Raw genomic sequence first — 23,960 nt, 5'->3', positions numbered from 1 at the left:
CCTCTCATGGGGCCCCCTACTGACCCGGTGGACGGTGGCCCTTGGGCAGTGCCTAAGTGCACAGTTGCCAACATTTAAAAAATATTTTCAGGGTCACTTTTTTATATAAGTGCTATATTTAGAGTAGCTGAGATCCCCTATGTTCCTCTATACATCATAGTAGTAATCACAACATTAAATGAGTACTAATAATGGGGCAGAACAAATATGAGAACTGAGATTTCCTTTAGTTGAACTAACAAAAGTGTGTCCATTCTAGAGCTGGTAACATTGAGGATATTCAGTATAATTTTAAAGAACTGTTTTTGTGGGTAAGCGACATAGGGGAGGAGTATGGACGGTATATAAGTGGGAAGTATGTGCAGGTGAGGGAGAGGAATGTAAAGGGTCTAACAGTGGGCACTATGTACAGGAGAGGAGTACAAAGGGTACGGAAAAAAGCACTATGTACAGGAGAGGAGTGTGAAGGGTATGACAATGGGCAGTATGTACAGGAAGAGTGAGGGGGTATGACAGAGGGTAGTACGTACCAGAGAGAAGTGTGGAGGGCATGATGGGGCAGTATGTACAGGAGAGGAGTGTGGAGGGTATGACAGTGGGCAGTATGTACAGGAGAGGAATGTAGACGGTATGATAGTGGGCTCTATGTATAGGAGAGGAGTGTGGAGGGTATGACAGTGAACACTATGTATAGGAGAGGAGTGTGGAGGGTATGACAGTGGGCACTATGTATAGGAGAGGAGTGTGGAGGGTATGACAGTGAGCAGTATGTACAGGAGAGGAGTGTGGAGGGTGCGACAGTGGGCACTAAGTACAGGAGAGAAGTGTATGACAGCAGGCACTATGTACAGGAGAGGAGTGTGAAGGGTATGACAGTGGGCGCTATGTATAGGAGAGGAGTGTGGAGGGTATGACAGTGGGCACTATGTACAGGAGAGGAGTGTGTAGGGTATGACAGTGGGTACTATGTATAGGAGAGAAGTGTGGAGAGTATGACAGTGGGAACTATGTACAGGAGAGGAGTGTGGAGAGTATGACAGTGAGCACTATTTACAGGAGTGGAAGGATATTTAGGGACTGAGTAGTGGTTAAGCGGGTCATACATGGATTGAAATTACGCCAATTATGCAGAGACCAGCCATAGTCAATCTATGTATGGGCTAGCTGGTTTTACACAAGTCAATCTATTAATCAACTTGAGTACAACCAGCCTGTTTTTTTTTCTTAAAACAATCAGTGCTGCCAGCTAAAGTTAGCAACACTGATCATTGTACGCACTGGCAGAACACAATAACACTGCAGGAGTGATTCCCCCATCCACAGGTCAGCAGGTGAGAGGGTGTGTGGGGACAGGCTGGGGAGAGATACTAGTCAGTGGCTGGGTAGGCACTGGTAGTATCAGAGCCAGATACACACAGGTTACATACGCCACGATCGTTAGAGCGAGAACAATAATTCTAGTACTAGACCTCCTCTGTAACCCTAAACATGTAACCTAAAGAAATGTAAAGCATCGCTTAGGATACCAAAAAAAATTGTGCTAACTTAACTAACTAACTGTTTTTTTAATGAATGAAACATTTTTTTCCAAAAAAACATGTTTGAAAAATTGCTGCGCAAATACCGTGCTAGAGCTGCACAATTAATCGTTAAAAAAATCGTGATCTCGATTCAACCCCCCTGACGATCTTGAATGCAGAGTTTGCTGATTCTTTCATATAACAAGTTGAGAGACTTTCAGCTGTCAAAAGAAAATATCCGGGCAGTCTGCCATGTTTTTAACAGGAAACATTGTAACTGACACTTCCTTCTTAGATCAAAGGGATACACTTATGTGAACAAATTTGGGCAGTCTGCGAAGTTTGTAAACAAAATGAAACATTGTAACTAACTAACATTGTAACTAAATTTAACCACTTAAAGTCCAACACTTGTTTCTTAAGTTAGAAAGCAATATTATTTGCTAGAAAATTACTTGGAACTGCCAAACATTATATATATTTTAGCAGAGACTCTAGGGAATACAATGGCTATTGCTGCAATATGTTATGTCACACTGCATTTTCCCACTTCAATGAATAATAAAAACCATAAAAACAAAACAGTGAAGTTAGCCCATTTTTTTGTTTTTTTGTTTTAATGTGAAAGATGATGTTACGCCGCAACAATCGTGAGAGAATCGTGATCTATCTTCTAAGCAAAAAAATTGCTATTCTCATTTTAGCCAGAATCGTGCAGCTCTGTACCCTGCAACATAAAAAGTGCAAAGACCACCATAGAGTAATTTTCTAGCAAAAAACAAATGATGATGTAGTAGAGAAGTGTCAGAATTGGCCTGGGTGGCAAGGGGTTAATTACCATGAGTAATATACAAATAATTATTATAAGCACTGTGATCCTATCAGTCTGCTGTAGTGTGTCAGCTTGTATTTATATTGGCCGCTCTGAATGTAGCTTCTGACAGGCTGTGCAAGCAGGTCCGTATCTCCGGAACCATAAATGATAGCCGTCCCATATTTTAACCAGTTGTGGGGTAGCTCTTCCCATGCCTACCCCCCAAATGTGGGGTTTCTGTGACCTCTGGTCATCGAGCTACAACCCCCCAAATTCGATCTTAGAAAAAAAAAAATTCTTAAAAAAAAAAAAAAAATCCCATCATCCTCACCTTTATGCTTCAGAGGTTGCAATCTATATGGTTCCATGCTGCACACCTGGTGGGAGTGCCCGAACATTAGGACATTTTGGAACAAAATTTTCTATATGATACGCAAGGTGACGGAATGTCATATTCCAAAAGACCCATCTATTGCCCTACTCAATGGCTGGATACCCAATGCCACAAAAGCTATGCAAACACTAATCTTCTTTATCCTTTTGGGGACTAAATTGACCATTGCTAAAGCATGGAAACAGCATAGTGTTTCTTTCACTGCAGCCAAGAGAAAAATCTCCTGGATAATGACTCAGAAAAAAATTGTGGAACCCTGGGCCACATACGTTGGTGCCATACAAATGACTTCTTAGCATTTTTGTATGATGTAGGTGGGCCCTGGGGCTGGCGGAGAGGGAGGAGTATTCTGACCTCTTCACTCCTCTTTTTCTCTTATTCTTCTTTATTCCTACTTTTCTACTCCTCATTCCTTTCCTAGCACTCTTCTTTTTTGTTTAGAGATATCAGATTGGTGGAATCTACAACGCGCCCAAGGAACGCTTCTCATTGGTTCTTTTGCGCAACTTCTTGACATTGTTCTCAGTTAGGCTGGGCATTTTCTCTCATGATAAACCGGGTAAAGTTTTCTGCCCGTTAAGAACACCTAGCTCCTCATTTTAACGAGGTAAACGCCTGACTATAAGGCCCCTTTCACATGTGCGGACCGTATGTAATCACCCGCCTCCGCAAAGCTACGATTTTTCGGACGGAAGAAAATCCTATTTTTCTTCTGTCTGGCGGATCGGATCGGGTGAACACGGACATACGGTCCGTGTTCATCCGATCCTCCCATAGGGGAGAGCGGAGGAAAGAAAGGGCGGTCCCTGCACATTGTGCGGGGACCGCCCTGTCAGCCAACGGCACAGCGGGGATTTTACGGAGGATCCCCGCTGAGCTGACGGACACACGGAGGCGGATCATTACTGATCCGTCCCGTGTGAAAGGGCCCTAAAGGTTATATGTTTTTCTATTGCATTCGGAACATTCTCAGGAAATACTCATGTTTACTACTGTACTTACTGTTCCTAAACGTATTAATATAACGATGTATTGATTACCACATCTATTGTGTTTTTTTTTTCACTTTTCTTGTTTATGGAAATATATAACAAACATATTGAAAGAAAATACACTAGTCCAAAAGTCTTTATCATCGTCATTACCACTATCAACCAAAACCATAATATGTCTTCAACAAGTTTCTCTTCTGTATCATCATCATCCACAATATCATCTCCTCCTTTTTCCTTCTCTTCTTCTTTTCTTCATTACCCCATAACAAATAATTGTTCTCATGATCATTATATCTATCATCAGCCTGCTCGTCATCACTGATAAATCTCCTTCATAATCAAATATCACCTACTCCAGTGTTTCTCAACTCCAGTCCTCAAGGCGCCCCAACAGGTCATTTTTTCAGGATTTCTCTCAGATGAAATGGCTGTGGTAATTACTAGGGCAGTGCAACTGATCAAATCACCTGAGCAAAATAATAGAAATCCTGAAAACATGACCTGTTGGGGCGCCTTGAGGACTGGAGTTGAGAAACGCTGATCTGCTCATTCACCGCAAACATTATTATAAACCATTATCTTCATCCTTATTGTCAACTCTCTATTTTTTCCTTTACTTCATCAAAAATCATCTTCCACCCTTATCATTCCTCTTCTATTCTTTCTTCTCACCACTCATTTCAGTATGAGTATCTTTAACACCACCATCATCACACTTGTAGGCATTTTAATTCATTATCACTAGCATAACCACCATTATAATTGTATAAAGATCTTAATTATAATATACAAAATTTCTAATTATTTTTTTTCCCAACAAAATCTCTAATTTAAATTTTTGATTATCATAACAAATACATTTGCCTACTAACATTAATCAGCTTACCTTCGTCTGGGATATCTTATATTTGCTATTTAACACAAAAACTCCTTTATCCACGGCTACCAGTCCCACGGTGGCCTTGTGGTCAGCTTTCATTCTAAGTTTCATAGAAGCTCCAGGATGTTGAATTGCATTGTCCCGATCCCTTTCGCCAGAAATTGTCAGCTGTGAGACAGACCAAGTTTCATTCATATTGCAATGTTTACCAAAAGCAGTGTATCATTAGGAAATGTAATGTTTTCTTAAAATAAAATACTATTTGCACTTTTTTGAGACAGTTGCTTCTCAGTGCTGCTGATCTTCACCAGCCTCTTTCAGACACTTTCTGTCGAAATGCCTTTGCTCCAGACCAGCTTCCTGGTAGTGGCATAGGTGGACAAACTGTATAATGTGTTATAGCATGGCGGTCTATTGTCTCCAATGGTGATTCATATGAATCAGGAGTGTAACAAAGTAAAATTGCATATATGAATACAGTGGAACCTCAGATTGCAAGTAACGCGGTTAATGAGCGTTTCGTGATACAAGCAATTTTTTTTTTAAATCCTGACTCGGTTTGCAAGTGTTTTCTCGCAAAACTAGCAGGATTCAAGCCTCTGCAATGTGCAGTACCGCATTTGGTTCAGAGGTGCGGGGGGCGCTAGAGCCCTTTTTGAAACTCTCAGAAATACTCAGTTCTCGAGTGTTTTCGAACCTTTCCGAGGGTTTCCGAATGCAGCCGAACGGTCTCCGAGTATTTCTGAGTCTCTCCAGTGCCCCCCACCTCTGGCCACATTCGGTATTGCATGTCATAGAAGTCAATGTGAAACAAATTATTTTCGTTTCTATTGACTTCTATGGGGAAACTCGCTTTGATATGCGAGTGCTTTGGATTACAAGCATTCTCCTGGAACAGATTATACTCGTAATCCAAGGTTACACTGTATTCAACAAATTATTCCTGACTGCAAAAAGATAAACTGAGGGAAACATTGGGACCTTCAGTGCTAATTCTTTCATTAATATCTTCAAATCAGGTTATACATTTTATATATCAAATGCATCTTTATGTCAATATTTTATAATAAAACTGAGGAATATTTTTTCAGATTGTAAAATTTTTGTGGATTTTACCAAAATACCTCTTTGTGCTCTGAATTTGGTTTAATCCCCTACGGGCACAGTAGAGTTTGCAAGAGGTAGTCAGGTAGTCAAAATTCTTCCAATACAACCTTTTTTTTTTCATAGGCACTGCAGGCTCCAGAAGGCGGGAAATACAATGCAGCCGCCACACCACATTCCCGAATTTCATAAAATATGGAAAGAACACAAATGCCTTGATAGTGTAAAACCTTATGGATTTTTAATAAATAATAAACATACTAAATGTACACTCACAATTTAGCAGTGTCAGAAAAGCCTAAAGTCTGCTGTGCCGGCCGGACACAAGCAGACTGACACGTCCATCTGGGAAACCAAGCAATCAAGGAGGGTGACGTCAGTGCGCCGCTCGTTAAGTGCGCCTCGGCTGCACATCAACACGTACACCCCTGACGGCCTTTTTTGCCATCGGAAGTATGTTGCCACGCACGTCCATCTGCTGTGTGCTATTGCGTTCGGACAACGTACCCGCAGTCCTGTACGTCGATCGCTTGGTGGGCCCCTGATCCAGAATCCTAGCGGATCTAGTAAGACTTCGGGCACTTCTGCCTGGAATGCAACATCGTCCCGATTGCGGGATATGCCACAGACTATCCCTATAGGGTGGCAGATTGGATTCTCGTTACCTGACCGATTCCAACGATTGGCGACCGCACCGGTCAGGGTCCCTGATCCTCGCTCACTTCGCGGATCCTTCTCTATGGACCTGTTCGTTCCCCGTATCAACCACCAGTTTCCGCGCTCTTACAACTGGAGGCCAGATCTGGAGGCGCACCATGTGGACGCCCTCCACCAAACGTGGTCACAGGGGACACATTACGCGTTCCCCTGTTCCCGGTGACCCTGACCTCCTTCACTTAGCGAGTCGGAGGGCATCAGTCGTGCGGTTCACTCCGTGGTGGCCGACGCAGCCATGGTTTCCCCTCCTTCTGAGGATGACGGCGGAACTCCCCAGGTTGTTTCCTCATTCCCCCCACCTCCTCGCTGGTCCGAACGGGGATCTGCACCCTCTACTCACGAAGCACATCCAACCTCTCCTCACATGGTTAGTATCGGGGTTCCGGTCGCAGACTACGACCTTTCGGGAACAGCTAGGGATTCCCTGCCTTGGACTGGGCCCCGGGACTAGATCGGCATCTCGATCTACCTGGGGACTCTGGGTTACTTGGTGTGATCAACGACGGGTCGACCCCGTTCAAGCGCCAGGGTCTGTAATAGCCAATTATCGGGCGGACTCTTTGGATCCGTTGGTGTGTCAATTTTGAAGGCGTTAAGTTTAAATCGCCCAATGTACCAGCACACTTGGGATTTTTCCAAGGTCATGATCATGTTCTCGGGCTGGGGGACGTTGACACTCTGTTTTGAGGTTACTGTCTTTCGAGCTTACTGTCTTCTTGTGTCTGATTTCCATCATCGTGGGTCAGACGTCAAGGCTTTGGACATATCCAGGCGTCATTCCTCGCCTCAGAGACTCAAGTCTTTTTCCGTCGTGCGTTGGACCAGACGGTACTTCGATCGGTTTTCTACCCGTTCTTCCCCGCACATCCACAACTGTATGTGGTCAGCTGTCTACAGACTTATATGTCCTTGACAGCCTCGCTGCGATCTTCGCAAGTCTTTCAACTCCTCGTTACTTACTATAGCGGCGGACTGTTGTCAGTGACCGCTTTTCCGCCAATCCCGCTTTGAACAGGAGGTACACATATCTATGTCAGTGTTGTGGATTATTTTGATTGTTATTGGTCATATGCATTGTTATAGCTTTGAACTTGCATAAGATATGAGCCTCCTGTCTGATGTATAATTCGAGATTTTCCTAGCTTGTGACGGAAAATATTAATTATATGAAGACAGGAGGCGAGTATCTTCCCTCCCAACCCAACCCTGTCACGAGGTTGTCTCTCTCTCGTTCTAGACTGATGAACCACGCACCCTGCAAGTCGGAGGCTGGTACGCCCCGGGAGTTCGTTTTCACTATCCCCGTTGGGATTGCTGTCCGTTTCGATCCATGGGTTTAGTTCACCGCAGATGGAGGTTCCTACTATGTTCCAGATCCGGAGTCGGGATGCCGTTGACTGAATCCGTTGGTCCATGTTCCGGAGGACAACTGACCGGTCGGCTCCGAATGGTTTGGGTTTCCTATAGTCCCCGTTGGGATGAAGATGGTCCGGATGAAGTTGGTCCGTGTTGGCCTTGTCCTTCGTTTCCTCCAGATTCGGATGTTGTGTTCCGGTTGGAAGGTTCCCGGCAGCCGCGGAGATGTCTAATTGGACTTTCGGTTCCTGTTTACACTAATTCGCATGAAGAAAGAGGAATAGGTTACCTCAGACAGTCCCTTATATAGGCTACGGTCTGGGAGGGGCTACACTGGCCCAGGGACTGCTGGGAAGGGTAGTTCTTTGAATTTTTTAAGTTACAATAAATGTTTACTGTATTTCTGCTATGGGCATTATTAAAGAAAGATAATGCATAAGATACTCGCCTCCTGTCTTCATATAATTAATATTTTCCGTCACAAGCTAGGAAAATCTCGAATTATTCACTTAATCTATGGACTCTTTGGTTAAACATATTTTCACTGCATACCTGTTCACTATTATATGAAGAGTGTTATTTTTGAAATGTATTTAGTTTATGCCTTTATTGGCTCATGTTTAAATGTTTAGCAATTTTTTTTTCTTTCTACACTTTAGGAGCCTGTATAGCATTGCACCCTCGATCAGCGGTTTTTGGGTGTAATGCCAGGGTCCTGCAGACTGGATCTGTCTGCCCATATCTTAGATACGAGCAGGCAGTTACACTCTGACAGGAAGCTCAATGAACTACTAGAGTGCTGAACAGTGCCCTGGTAGTTCATTGAGAACTACAAGTCGACAGCCACAAAGGTGTAGTTTTCACATTCACAGAACATTGTGAATGAATGACTCGGCTGGGTGAACGGATCCCTAGACCGCCATGTTTTTTTTAAAATTGCGACAGCGAGCGGGGGTAACAAGATCAACGAGGGATCAGGAGGGGGAGGTTGGGGACCGGTGCATCTGTAACATGTTACATACATGTTACACCCTGAATATGGGTGTAACATTATAACATGTTACAAAAGGTGAACTTATCCTTTAGGAATCTGACTCTATGGCTGCAACAGATTTCAAAACAACTGTTTGCAGATTCGGAGACTGGCGGTAATTAAGACCAAACCTGAGCTGACATACAAAGAAACACCATTACCCAGATTGAGACATGTCTATGCTGGGCCAGCTATCATGAATGTGGCAGTTTCCCACAGAAGGCTCTGTTCTTGGCCCCTTTCTGCTGTTTGCTGGGAAATTCTCTTGCCAAAAACTGAATGTAAGGAAGCCACCCCCCCATGTCTTAATAGAGCTTTCTTTGTGCATGGAAAGGACTTTCCCTAAACTGTTCCCACAAGCTCATAATTGTCTAAAATGACCTTGTATGCTATAGAATTAATACTGGAAACAGCTGAACCTGAAATTGTAATGGGTGTCCTCATATTCTTGGCCATATAGAACATGATTAGGGGTTGGGTTGACATTGGGAGTTGGGGTTAGAATTGGGCTAAGGGCCAAACTTGGGTTTAGATATACAGTATATTGGCAACAACATGTTTAATGCTTAAAACATGTGCGTTTTGAATCCCTGGTGAAAAGCAACACATTGAATTTTCAAAGCAGAAGAATAATTTTATATTGATTTCCAAGTTGCTACAATTATTTGATGATCTGCTGATATGACAGATGGTGGTGCCAAACCAATATGATCTCTAATTGCTTCCTAGGACATTCTTACCGTTCCCATGCAGGTATCTGCTACATCTACCCAGACAGAGTCAGCCACGACTTCACGGCCTGCTCCAGTTGTGACCACATAATAGGCCAATATGCGGAAGGAAGGGATAAACTCTGATGTTATCGGCATCAGCAAAGTCACAAGGGCTTGGCCTTGAGACCTATCTTGTTTTCCAGTTTTCATTATTCTACCTTTGTTTAGAATCTGTAGGATGAAAATAAATAAATACATAAGTCTCTTTTTGTTCAAATTCAAAATCAGAAACTGGAAAACAAGTTCCAATTCACAAATCAGTATGCCTAGAATCAATATTTGTAAAGCCAAGCAACACATAACATGACGAAAAATAGATATTGGAATATTGGGGCTGGCAGCAACCTTGCTACTGTCTAGTTTGCCATTCAGCAAATTCTTGCCACTATCTATGCTAAGAACTGGCCAGAGACAGAGAGGTTAACTAATGGTATTACTGAAATACATCTAATTGTGTGTTGGATTTGTGACCACAAAAAATTACATTCAGTTACAGACGTTGGTAGACTAGATCATCCAGTGGAATGTCAGATGTCCTCCAAAGTTTTGACATCGATCCCTCTCCTCTTTCATTAAAGGTGTTTTAGCCCTGGTTCACACCAGTGTGATTTGTCATGTGATTTGACAGTTCAAAATCGTATGACAAGTCGGTGATGGAACCATTTAAATCGGTGCAGCTCAAGTCGCAGCGACTTTAAAAAAGTTCCTGCACTACTTTTTTTGAGATTTAATTGCGACTTGCGTTGACTTTTGTTAAATGAGGTTGCAATCCGCAATTAAATGCCACATCAAAATCGGACTGATCAGCCAGCTTTAAAATCACGCTGAAGTAGCAAGATTTCGAAGCAGCACTGGTGTAAACCAGGGCTTATGCACACACGCAAGTGACTTTCACTCCACTTATTACTTTGTGTGCAATATAAAATATATGTTAAAATGAAAGAGAAGGAACAAGAGGGTGGACTTTGGGACACATCCGCCCATAACTTGGTGACAACCTCCAAAAACGAAACTATTCATTATAGGTTGACCAACCATCCAACCCTCTTGTTGAGCAACATCAATGCAGTAACATGTAATTCTTTTTAGGTTAATCCATACAGGAATTTAAAAGAAGACCCTTGTGCAGATGAGCAACTACCAAGATTGACAAGCTGTCACCTAAAGGCCTCTGTATATACAATAAACTTGTAGAGCCCATTGGGATCCCTGAAACCCAGGGTACCCATTATTCCAATAGCGACTTCTGCTACTAAAGTCACCAATGGGCTCTATCCTGTACCAGTTGGTATTTTTCTCTCGGTCGTGAAAATAGCTTCCTTTACCTTAGTGCAGTCCTCCTTCACTTACCTCATCCTTCGATTTTGCTTTTAAATGTCCTTATCTCTTTTGAGAAATCCTCACTTCCTGTTCTTCTGTCTGTAACTTCACACAGTAATGTAACGCTTTCTCCCTGGTTTGGAGTGTCGTGCTCGCCCCCTCCCTTGGACTACTGGAGAGGCAGGACGCCCACTAACACACAGCTCCTTTCTCTATCTGCAACATAGAGAGCGTCCTAACTCTCCTGTAGTCCAAGGGAGGGGTCGAGCACGACACTCCACACCAGGGAGAAAGCCTTGCATTACTGTGTGGAGTTACAGACAGAATAACAGGAAGTGAGGATTTCTCAGAAGAAATAAGGACTTTTAAAAGCAAAATCGAAGGATGAGGTAAGTGAAGAAGGACTGCACTAAGGTAAAGGAAGCTATTTAGGAAAAAAAAATTGTACCTTTACAACCTTTCCCCTTACTTCCTGTTCTGACACCCATCAAATGCACAGAAAGTGAAGGCGTGAAGACAGCAACTAAAACTTGAATGAGGGTCTACAAGCTGTCACAATATACAGCAAAGGTATACATTTACAAATTGATCCACCCTTTATCATTAAAAGTCAGCCAGCCCATTGACTTTGCCTAGGCTGAGATGATATACCAAGTCGCAGGGCTTGGAGCGGTACTTTTTCTCCATTGAGATGATATACCAGTAATTATTCTGCTGCAGGGAGGAGGAAGCATTTCCTCAGTCATGTCTCCCTCAGAGATCAGGCTTTATTTTGTAACAAGTTTTAAGGTGGGAGACTGCAGCAGGGGCTGATCTGTGTGATCTCTGAGCCGGTGTCTCAGTCCAGAAAGTAGACGGCGATCATCATATCTAGCTTATACTTGCACTGACAAAGAATGGTTGAGGAGCATTTTCAAAGCTCTCCTACCACCCACTGCTGCAACTGTCACATGGTTGGCTGACAGCTCTGTACACACACAGTTGTATTATTATTTTGTTGCATGGTGACCTATTCAAGGAAATAGAGCCGTGTTGCAACTGCAAACTAAACACTAGGGGCCAGATTCACGTATCTGGCCATATCTTTGTGCGGGCGTAGCGCATCCAATTTACGCTACATCTCCGCAACTTGGACAGGCAAGTGCAGTATTCACAAAGCACTTGCTCCGTAAGTTGCGGCGGCGTAGCGTAAATTGGCGGGCGTGTTGTATGTAAATAAATCGTGACCCTACGTAAATGACGCGCCTAACGAACGGCGCATGCGTGCGCATGCTCAGTATCACGTCGAATTTACTCTATAAGATACGCCAGGCCCAATGCCTGTGACGTGAACGTAACCTACGCACAGCCCCATTCACGTACGACTTAATTAAACAACGTAAAAAGATACACTTGCCGACGTCCATACTTTGCATTGGCTGCGCCTCATATAGCAGGGGTAACTTTACGCCGGGCGTAAGCCTAACGTAAACGGCGTAGCGGGCGCAAGTACGTTTGTGAATCGGCGTATCTACCTAATTTACATATTTGACGTGTAAATCTACGGAAGCGCCCCTTGCGGCCAGCGTAAAAATGCACCCAAGATACGACGGCGTAGGAGACTTACGCCGCTCATATATTGGCCAAATCTATGCGTAACTGATTCTAAGAATCAGGTGCATAGATACGACGGCTCACATTCGGACTTACGATGGCATACGTGGAGATACGCCATCGTAAGTCCACTGTGAATCTGGCCCAAGGCTTGTGGTTGAGGCCCGCTATTCCCATTCAAAAACTCAGTTCAGCTGTCCAAAAAAAACACAGGCAGCCACATTACAAAGACAGAAGTATTGCCTTCTGAATGCTTGTTAGCCTCTGCTGTACAGGTCTCTGAAAAGTGACAAGTGTAAACGAGCTAAGATGGCTTTGTCAGAATAAGAATAAGACATTTTCTTTGAGCGATACCGACTACTTGGAAGTGTTACGGTTACACATAATTAGCATGTATGTCCATCATATAAAACATTCTGACTCTTTGGGTTTGTCTACATATGCTTTAAGAAGGAAATGAGTGCCTATCATAGTAATTAAAAAATTAAACATGACACAGATAGTATTAATCCTTACTATGTAATTGAAATGGGTGATCTGGTTCTGGACATTTTGGTCGTTGTTCCGGATAATGAAGTTGATAGCAGCATTCTCCCCAATGTTCAGTTCTCCACCAGTAATGCTGAGATGCAGATAATTACCACCACGTGGTTTGTATGCAGTGGCTGTCATGGAAGAACTTGCTTGTAGGGTAGGCTGTAATTTTGGATCATCGGTTCTTACCTTACAATTGAAAAAACAATCAAGACAAAACTATTAAAAAGAACAAACAAGGATTTCAAGTAAAATTAAAAGCTACAGATCAAAGGGAAAAACTATTTTAACAAAAACATTTTTTTTCAATTTGTGCCCAATTGAAAATATTTCTCTTCACCTACTATTCCAAAGACACAACAGGAAGTAAGAAATCTTCTAAGACGGAAATCTCTTAGACAATTTTCATTAGATTTTCGTTTACCTCATTTTCCAGTGACAAAATGTTGGATATTACGTGTGTCCCGATTCTGTCCTGGTGATAAATTGAGGAGTGATTCTCTCCAATTGCAATAAATTTCTGAAACAGGTCTTATTAGTCTTGGAAACTCCACTCTATCCAAGACTAATGCCCCATACACACGGTTGGAATTTCCGTCAAGAAAAGTTCGATGTGAGCTTTTGGTCGGAAATTCCGACCGTGTGTAGGCCCCATCGGACTTTTTCTGTTGGAATTTCAGTTCTTTTTGTATGCAATTCCGACATGCAAAATAACACCCATGCTCGGAATCAATTTGACGCATGCTCTGAATCATCAAACTTCATTTTTCTCGGCTCGTTGTAGTGTTGTACGTCACCGCGTTCTTGACGGTCGGAATTTTGTGTGACCGTGTGTATGCAACACAAGTTTGAACCAACATTTCGTTTGAGACAAAATCCGCGGTTTTCTTGTCGGAATTTCCGATCGTGTGCATTACACATGTTTTGGCTAGGGATAAACTTTTAAATATTGCTTAGAGATTCTTTGTTTGAAGTAATGATAACAAATATTATATTGATTTTATTATTATATAATTGGTTCTGTAAAAAATATTTCCATAAATCGTGTAGCTTTTCCATCAACACGTTCTTAGTGTCTGATAGGTAGTGTGTCAAAGAATAATGGCTTTTCCTTTTTGGGTTGCAGAACCCTCAGGCTTTCTATATGCCTATCACTTTAGGTCTATGAAAACTGCAGCCATAGACATGATACGACACTCACCCAATTTGGCCAATGTTGGCTGGATCAGGTAATCCCCTAATATCTACTAAACATGTACATAACCACTGCATGACCATCCTGGGGAGAAAACCTGATCCAGTATATTGTTAACTAAACAATGTGGTCAGTGTCTGGGGGCAGGACTTTGCTTTTTATGTCTTCTATCTTTATAGCAACAAACATGACCCTCAGGACACCAAAGTGGTGACTTTTGCCTTGTACACACGATCGGAATTTCCGATGAAAAAAGTCAGACCGAATTTTCTCATCAGATATTCCGACCGTGTGTGGACCCCATCGGAATTTTTTCCGTCAGAGTTTAGAAATAGAAAATGTTTTACTTTTTTCCGATGGAAATTCCGATCGTCTGTGTGGAACGGAAAAAAAAACATGCATGCTCAGAATCAAGTTGATGCATGCTCGGAAGCATTAAACTTCATTTTTATTGGCTCGTCGTAGTGTTTTACGTCACCATGTTTTGGACGGTCGGAATTTGGTCTGACAGTGTGTATGCAAGCCAGAACGGACGGAAAATTCCATTGGATTTTACCCCATTGGAAATTCAGATCGTGTGTACAGGGCAATAGAGTGGTTAAAATTGTTCATGGATGGCTGGCCACCCTAGAATGACCATGGTCACCTCTAGGCTGAGTTGTTAAGTAATATTTTTTGCACAGTGATGTCTACATTCCAAGCTAGTGCTCAATCGTACAATGTTTCTTGATCTGCTAGTACCTGATGTAATATCTAAAGCCCTGTACACACAGCCCAGATTGTCGTCAGGAAAAAAAACTGTTTTTCCTGACGAAATTCCTGGCAAGAATTTCTTGCCAGCCGAGTGTACAGACGTACGATTTAAAAGAACCGCATTCTTTTGAATGGCATGAATGCGGTGACGTCATTGACTACAACGAGCATGCGCTCGTCACAATCGATGCCATTGCCACCATCTTGCTTCACCCTACCCATGCCTTGGAAGCTACCGCGCATGCGCGAGCATGTGTGGGTTTCCACGGAGACAGGTAAGTATACAGACGCTCGGGTTTCTCATCAGGAAAACACTGCCGAGAATCACGGCGAGAAAATAGAGAGCAGGTTCTCAATTTTTCTCGTCTAGATTCTGGGCAGTTTTCTTGACGAGAAACCTTAAAGCCTCGTACACACGCACGGTTTACTGCCAGCAGTTTTCTTGCTGTTTCTTGCCGAGAAAACCGTGCGTGTGTATGAGGCTTTAAACCCAACTGAAAACAAATAAAACTGTGTTGAACTGGGGTCTTAGCATACTCCATTTAGCCCAACCTCAAAGTGTATGTATTTTTTAGTATACGGTCTACACTTTCACATCTCTCATGAGTTGGTAGTCCCAGAACACTGGCTTGGCAGTAACAATATGATTTAAGACGTAGGATTGTGTGCTGTATGAATAAGGCTGCAACATTTCTGGGTAGGTGGTTTGGGTATACTGTTTATAATCTGAAGCTTAATCAACATTAATTCCCATTGTAAAAAAACTCCACTAGGCAACCAAATCGTTTTGCTAAAGGATGGTAATTGCTGAAACCAAAAATTCAGGATGCACAAAAACTGAAACCGAAATGGACAGTTTTTTTATTTAATTAATGTGGCTGGCGTTTTTGCATTGAAGTCATTGGGACGCAAATTTGCAATGCAGTCAATAGAGGGTGTATTTGATTTGAAGTCAATGGGACACAGTTATGCATTGAAGACAATGAGACAAAATTTTACGCTGCAGTCAATAGGGGGTGTTTTTGCATTAAAGTCAATGGGACGCAATTTTGCATTGGAGTCAATAGGGGGCATTTTTGCATTTCAGTCAATGGGAGTGCGTTTTTTCATTGCAGTCAATAGGGGGAACTTTGGCATTGAAGTCAATGGGAGGCAATTTTTTATTGAAGTCAATGAGATGTGATTTTTCCGGATGCCATTATCGTCAACTTTTTTTTCTATCAGCAAAATGCAAACAACCCTATTTTAGGACAATCGTTTTTGGCAGCCGGTAAATCAGTTCATCCCTAATTGTTAATCTAAGTACTTTTCTTATTGTTTTTTGTTTTTTTATTTAAGTTACACCATACATGTCTACATTATTGTTTTCTGAAACTACTAAACATGATCCAAACCATTGTATAAAAAATATAATTGTTACTGTTATTTGAAGCGAGCTTATATCTGCACGGGTATTGATGGTCAGCCGGACAGTTCCATCTTTCAGTGTAACTCCTCTCACTGACCCTGGTTCCGCCACTACAGGGACACGGTGTGCTGGAGACCCATCTGGGTTGGTGATAAACACCTAGAATAGATGACAGATATGCTGAAACACAACAGTCTTATCACAGATCTTTCTACACAAATAATCTCTAATATTTATCCAGCCATCAGCAATTTTACCATGCCATCACCAGGAAAAAATTGCTACTTCAATTTAAAATGTGCCAAAATATCACAAGATAAACAAAACCAACAGTAATCTGGACATCATCACTATAATGGTTTGGGGTTAATTTGTTTTGAGTTTTTTTTTTTTAAGGGTTTATAAGTTCATAAACTGTTGGTTTCTGTTTTTCGTAGCTATAAATATGTTTTAGTTCACAAATAAACTGTAATACATAACCAAGGCTTGCCAGAGCGCTGAGGTTTAGCTAAAGAGACAGTACAGCAGAGTAGCTTGCTTTGCTATAATGATCTGGGGTCAATTTAGTATTAGTTGTTTTTAGAGTTTATACATTTTGTAAACTGTTGATTTCTATTTTTTTTGGTAGCTGTATACAACTTTTAATTAACAAATTAACAAATACATGTCAAAGGCTTGCCAGAGCACTAGGGTTTAGCTAATTAGCTGATTAAAACCTATATTACATTTCAATATACAATAAACTTCCAATATATTGTCTTACCATTAGATCCATAGGCATTCCAGGTTTGAAATATTTGGGGGTTTTGGTATAAAGAACTTTGTATGGGGAGTCCACCATGTAGATATCACTAAGCTCAGTTTCTACCATATCACTGCCTGCAATGAAAAACACACAATTGATGCCAAAATAAATAAGCTATGCAAATAACTTCTTTAAAAGTAAAAAGGGGACTTCTGCGTACATTACAGACCTTGAAGTAAATGCCCAACCCACTCGCTTTGTAATAGATTACATGGCCTTTAACAAGCCAGAATACCTACCAATGGACAGTAACATTTTGGCATTTACCCAGAAAATCTTTGATTTTGTAGAGGTTTATGGTTATATGCATACCCCTTGAGGAATTGCCTAAAGTCTCTTTTTATATGTCAGTTATGTCACTTTACTTGCCAACTACAGTATATCTGCCTGCTTTACTAATGAGATTCAGTAAGCTGAAACAGTACTGTTAATGGGTTTGCATGCTGGTCTTAAAGAAACCTTGCCACCAACTTAAAAAAATTGTAGGTAAAAGCACAAAAAAAAATCAAATGTTTTAAATTCTTAATTGCAGCATTTTATCCTTCTAGATTTTTTTTTTTGCAATGTATCTTTTTCGACCATTCCAGATAATAGTCAGTTCTGTAATTCAGCCACAGTTCCTTATCGGGCATGTTATTGCCCTCTTCTCTTCTGGGAGTGCCTAATTACCATATTTGCTGGTCCAGCTCCTTTACCCCTCTCCTTGCCTCCATACATAACCTTTTATGAAGCTGCTTGATGACTGAATCGGAATACTGTAGTGTGTACCTTAACTGACAGTTTTGAGTTTGCTGGGGCTGCTGACATCACATCCTATATAGTGGCACTCAGCAGCAGTTCTCAAGAGAGACTTTTACAGTTAAATAAAATGCATTAAATATGTTAAATTCACATCTGAGAAGACTGTTGCTGAAATTAATGGTCTAGCAACAGGGCGTAGATGGGGCAATTAATCCACATCCCACCCAAATGGCAAATCCCCTTTTTTTATGCACTCAATGTTTCCCTAGCGATAAAAGGTTTTACGGGGCTGGATTGCCGGCCTAGCATCCAACCTTCCACATTTCTCAGCATAGGCTTGGGACCGGCCATGGCGGAGCAATTGTTATACCCCCTGTCCTATACGCCAGTGAATCTTTGAAGATCACAAAGAAAATTGCTCAAAAACTGAATTAATTGCCCCTGAGATATGACATCACAAAGACTGAATCCCAAAGTCGTATGCAGAAGCTAGAAGAAATTGTCACCAGAGTCTACGGCTGGATGGACATATTCTGCTACCCAACCACCACATACCCAAAATCATAATGTGCTGGAAGCCACCGCATAGAAAGAAAGAAGAACAAGGAAGACAGCCTACAAGCTGACGGTCCACCTTTAAAACAGACCTGAAAGCCATCAAGGTCCCTTGAGACAAGGCTGAGTCGGCTGCAGATGACAGAATGGACGAAAAACATTCACCGCCCAATGCGCCAAATTACACGGAAGGAAATAAGTCTATGTTGGCCTCTGTTTGGGCAACTCTATTTACCTATGTATTCTAGAAAGCATTTCCAGGCATTCTAAGCTCCAAAACAAATATTTCAGATTTGAGTAGACACCAGCGAGTTGAAGCTCCCACCTGAGTCAGTGATGACCGTAGCAGATACACTTAGTCTCCATTGAAGCATGTCCTTCTCCTCCTGGAAGTACTTCACTAGGTCCTCTCGTTTTAGAGAAGCAGAGCCTTCACCATCTGATATCTGGAAATAGACCAGCCAAAGTAAAGTTGTATTCAGGCAATGGTAATAAATAAAGTTTAACAATTGATCTGAAAATAAGCAATTCATGAATAAGATAAGGCACACTTGAGATCTGAAAAGGATTTCTCTTGTCTTGTTACCCTACCCATTCAAGACAAACTGACTGGATCTTTGTAAAGATACTCATCTTGCCAGTCCTCCCCTGCCATTCCTACCTCTGTCACTCTAGGCACTAAAATCCCCACTAGTGTGGCTAGTGTTGAAGGCTTATGCCGCGTACACACGATCGGAAATTCCAACAAGAAAATCGTGGATTTTTTCCGATTGAAATTTGGCTCAAACTTGAGTTGCATACACACGGTCACACAAAATTCCAACAATCAGGAAGCGGTGACGTACAACACCACAACGAGCTGAGAAACATGAAGTTCAATGATTCCGAGCATGCATATTTTTTTTGCGCGTCGGAATTGCATACAGACTATTGGAATTTCTGACAAGAACTTTTCCTGTTGGAAAATTTGAGAACTAGTCAATTCCGACAGAAAAAGTCAGATGAGGCCTCAACACTGTCGGAATTTCCGACCAAAAGCTCACATCCAACTTTTCCTATTGGAAAAATCCAACCGTGTAGTGGCGACATGGTCACCCCCCCTTCTGGTTCATATGACAGTGCCCAGAGATTTGCTTCTAGACCCGAGCACTGTCACATTGGAGTAGACACATGGTCCTCCATGCCTGAGAGCACCAGTATTATCTCCAGCTGTACAAGAGTGGTGAGGGAGATCTGGCAAGGTGAATATCAGTGGTTTAAGTCCCTACAAGACACAGCAGAGATTATTACTGGTGGGGGGTTTTGTTGGGAAAGAGGCGATTTTTGCTAGAAAGGGGACATTTTTGCTAGTGTGTGGATTTGCTGGAGGCCAAAATATAGATTTTTTTCCTGGGGGGAGGAGTTTTTTCCAATATATTGTCACAATTGACTGTTTGTTGTCTGCATATTATCATGATTATCTATTTATTGCCTGCCTTTTGCCACAATTGTTTGTATATTGTCAAAATTGACAGTTTGTTGCCCCATATAGTAGTTATGATCGCCTGTTTATTTCCTCATATAGTAACAGTTGCCAATTTGTTGTCCACATTTTGTTATGCTTAGGCATTTTTATTCCCATATATGATTACAATTGACCATTTTATGCCTGAGTATTGTACTGATTGCCTAAATGCTGTTTGATTATTATAAAAGTCGATCAATCATTGCCTGTGTATTGCATACTTTTGCCCATTTGGAGGCCATATATTGTCACTATTGCAATTTCTTGCCTAAGTATTGTGAAGACACTACTGTTTAGAGCAGTGGCGGTGCATCAATAGTGGGTACAGGAGCGCCGCCCCCTCTCTCCTGCACCGCCACTGAAGTCAACAATACATAGATTCATGCATTGCATGAATCTATGTATTGTCACCGTTGCCGCCCACTATTCAGATGACCGGCCCCCTGGTGAGCGCCAGCCATCTGAATAACAGCAGTTGGTTGGCTTTGGAAGTGTCAAACACACAGGTTTAGGATGACTTTTGCTTGTTTAGGCTTTCTTCCAATATAAATATAAATATAATATATATATATATATATATATATATATATATATATATATATATATATATATATATATATATATATATATATTACAGGTTCCTGGTTAAGTCATTTGCTGGCTGTAAATCCTTTTTAAGGCAACCCGAGTAGAAAAGCCTGTCCCCTGCCATTCTGCCAGCAGTGAGACTCTTGCTCTCTGTAGAGAAGCTGTGATCTTTAGCAGAGGTCCTACATGTCCCCTACTTCTGCTTAGGCTGTGGCTGCTTTAAAATAATTAATAACTGTAAGGTTAAGATTTGATTTTAAATGCCTAGCATCATTTGTGGGCACTCTTGCAAGTTCCGAGGGCCACGTGTGCAGTGTTCAGCCTGCCTTACAAGTGATTGACTTTATGTTGCCATACTCTTATAAATGCAGGAAGTTTTGCATTTGGAAAATACATAAGATGTGCATGTGTGGGTAAACGCTGATACAAAATACCAGCGTTTTTAAGAGTATGTCTGAATAAAACAATTCATTTGTATGGCAGGCTGTTTGCGGCCCCTGCTGCTTGCCGGGTGTTGGAAAGCACCAAGAAATTACTCTAGGCATACAAAATCCAATAAAATCTCCATGTGCATGAACTCTAAGGCCCCGTACACACGAGCAGACATGTCTGATGAAAACGGTCCGCGGACCGTTTTCATCGGACATGTCTCCTGGGAGCTTTTGGTCTGATGTGTGTATGCACCATCAGACCAAAATCCCCACGGACAGAGAACGCGGTGACGTAGAAAACACCAACGTTCTCAAACACGGAAGTGCAATGCTTCCACACATGCGTCGAATCAATTTGACGCATGCGCGGGATTTCGGGACGCTGGTTACACGTCATAACCAGCGGACATGTCCGATTAGGTGTACTAACCATCGGACATGTCCGACGGACATGTTTCCAGCGGACAAGTTTCTTAGCTTGCTAAGAAACTTTTGTCCGCTGGAAACCTGTCCGCTAGGCCTTACACACGGTCGGACATATCCGCGGAAACTGGTCCGCGGACCAGTTTCAGCGGACATATCCGACCGTGTGTACGTGGCCTCAGACTTTGCACATGTTTTATTTTGGGAAAGTGGAATATATTTAGCTGTTTTAAACTATAGGTTCACTAGGGCTTTAACAGAATAAGAATCAATACCTCAATCCTTCTTAGGGTATTTGGCAGACTTTTCTTTTCACCCTCTCTTGACACCGAGAACAACACATAGGCCATAGCATTCAAAGGCTTCCCATAGAGATAACTAATAAAAGAAAAAAAAAGAAAGAAAAATAACACAGTTACTGTTAGTGTTGGGCAAACGGTTCGGCCCGAGCATGAGTTCAGGCCGAACATTGGCTGTACGCCCCCTTTGCAGAACACCCGAATTTGCAGGGTGTTCAGCGGGTGTTCGCCCCATCGAACACCCTGCAATGCACTGAGAATTGTACAGTGCATTCTGTGCCCTGATTGGGCAAATCTTTGCCCAATCAGGGTGCAGTAAAAGCTGGGGACAAGGATCTCTTTCCCACAACCTTGGGCTGTGGTTGTGGTGGTCTGCCGGCAGGGGGTTAATCGGAATCTGGAAGCCCCCTAAGGGCCCCAAATACCGGGCCCCCTCCCATGTGAATGAGTATGGGGTACATAGTATCCCTAGCCATTCACCAAAAAGTGTCAAAAAGTAATAAAAACACAGACACAGTTTTTGACAAGCCTTTATTAAAAATATAAATCCATCGTCAATCACGCCACACCCAAAAAAGAAAAGAAAATTGAAAAAACGCTCCATACTCATTGACAGTCTATCGCCAAATGCTTCCTCCACTGTTTGACAATTCTTATATAGGTAAGGGTGGGGACATCACCTGCTGGCACGCCCCCCTGTGACATTACAGACCCAGCATGCACCAGTCTGTGATATCACAAGGGGGCGGTGCAGTGGGGTTGTGATTGACAATGGATTTACATTTGTAATAAAGGATTGGCAAAAACTGTCTCTGCGTTTTTATGACTTTTTTACGCTTTTTTGGTAAATGGGTAGGGGTATTATGTACCCCATGCTTATTCAGATAGAGGGTGGGCCGGGATCTGGCTTCCAGATTCCGATAAGCCCCCCCCGCAGACCCCCACAACCACAGCCCATGTTGAGGGCATGTGGCCTGGTATTGTTCAGTAGGGGGGGGGGTGCTCGCTCATCCCCCCCTTTTCCTGACCTGCAAGGCTGTGTGCTTGGATAAGGGTCTGGTATGAATTTTGGGGGGGACCCCACACCGTTTTTTTTTTCTTTCTTTTTCAATTTTCGGGCACCGGCAGTTGCAACAACGAGTCAAGTTAAATGTAAAATTTAAATGTTTTAAATTTGACTAGTTTTTTTTTCTTTAGAAATACATTTTTTGCTGAAGCATGTTCTATATATGCTATAGATGCACCACTTTACAGACAGACTAAGGGAACCCCTCGGGGACTATATTTAAAGGAGTTTTTCATTTTTATTGTTGCACTTTAGGCATCATTAAAATCACTGCCTCTGAAAAAACAATAGTTTAAAAAAAAAAAAAAATTGTTGATACATGTCCCCCAGAGCAATAACCAGACCCCCATACCCCTCTTTTTACCAATGACTTACATATAAGCCTTCAAAATGGGCACTTTTGATTTCTCATGTTTAGCTCCCATAGACTTTAATGGAGTTCGCTGTTCGGGGCAGAACTTTTCCCCTGTTCTGGGGAGTTCTGCTGTGAACTGAACAGGGGTTGTTCAGCCCATCTCTAGTTGCTGTATAGATATCACTGATCACTAGAATATACACATATAACACACAGTCTGCATTTATACTCACTTTGCACGGATGTCAACTCTGAATTCTAGATCTTTGATGTAGTAAAATTTTTGCTCTGCAATTATTTTCACCTCAAAACTGGGTAGAACTGCAATAATAAATAAAGAATATCTCATATTGGCCCCTTGTGCATTCATTCCATTTATAGAAATGGCCCAAGAAGACAAGTGAGGGTCAACCTCCCCAACAGGGGTCCTATGCAACATTATAACTAGACACACTTTATAATTTTTCCCAACTCCATTATTCCATTAATGATGAAAACAATTATCATCTGAAGCTAAACATTAGGGTAGCTTCACATTGCCCTGCTGCTCTTTGGAGGCATCACAGGTGCAGTGTACCCGAAGGTTTTGGTGCGTGTTAGCTGTGCTTCTATATAGACTTTTGCAGTTTTAGTGCGTTCTCTGAAAGTGTACCAAAAGTCCTGCATGCAAGGCATAGCGGGGCAGTGTGAAGCCGCCTTTAAAAACATAAAAACAACCAAAGAAAGTAAATTTTTTATATTGCCACCATTATAGAAAGACATATTGTACATCTTATACTGTGGGTGTATATATTCTGGCCCGGA

At 42.0% G+C, this 23,960-nt stretch overlaps 1 protein-coding gene across 1 annotated transcript in view; it reads right to left on the bottom strand.

Moving 5' to 3' along the window:
- The window catches only part of LOC120933437 (venom factor-like), a 161,180-nt gene that overhangs the window by 103,173 nt on the left and 34,047 nt on the right, over window positions 1-23,960 (bottom strand). The window contains exons 7-14 of the mRNA XM_040346654.1: window positions 23,390-23,477; window positions 21,712-21,814; window positions 18,816-18,936; window positions 17,153-17,268; window positions 16,402-16,548; window positions 13,016-13,222; window positions 9,554-9,757; window positions 4,610-4,771 (exon numbers count right to left, since the gene is read on the bottom strand). Of these exons, the coding sequence (XP_040202588.1) occupies window positions 4,610-4,771; window positions 9,554-9,757; window positions 13,016-13,222; window positions 16,402-16,548; window positions 17,153-17,268; window positions 18,816-18,936; window positions 21,712-21,814; window positions 23,390-23,477 (1,148 nt within the window). The remainder of the gene's footprint in view (window positions 1-4,609; window positions 4,772-9,553; window positions 9,758-13,015; window positions 13,223-16,401; window positions 16,549-17,152; window positions 17,269-18,815; window positions 18,937-21,711; window positions 21,815-23,389; window positions 23,478-23,960) is intronic.

This window comes from Rana temporaria, chromosome 3, assembly GCF_905171775.1.
Source record: "Rana temporaria chromosome 3, aRanTem1.1, whole genome shotgun sequence".
NCBI lineage: Eukaryota > Metazoa > Chordata > Amphibia > Anura > Ranidae > Rana > Rana temporaria.
Note: the sequence above shows the minus strand (reverse complement) of the source record. Positions and strands in the feature narration are given on the sequence as shown.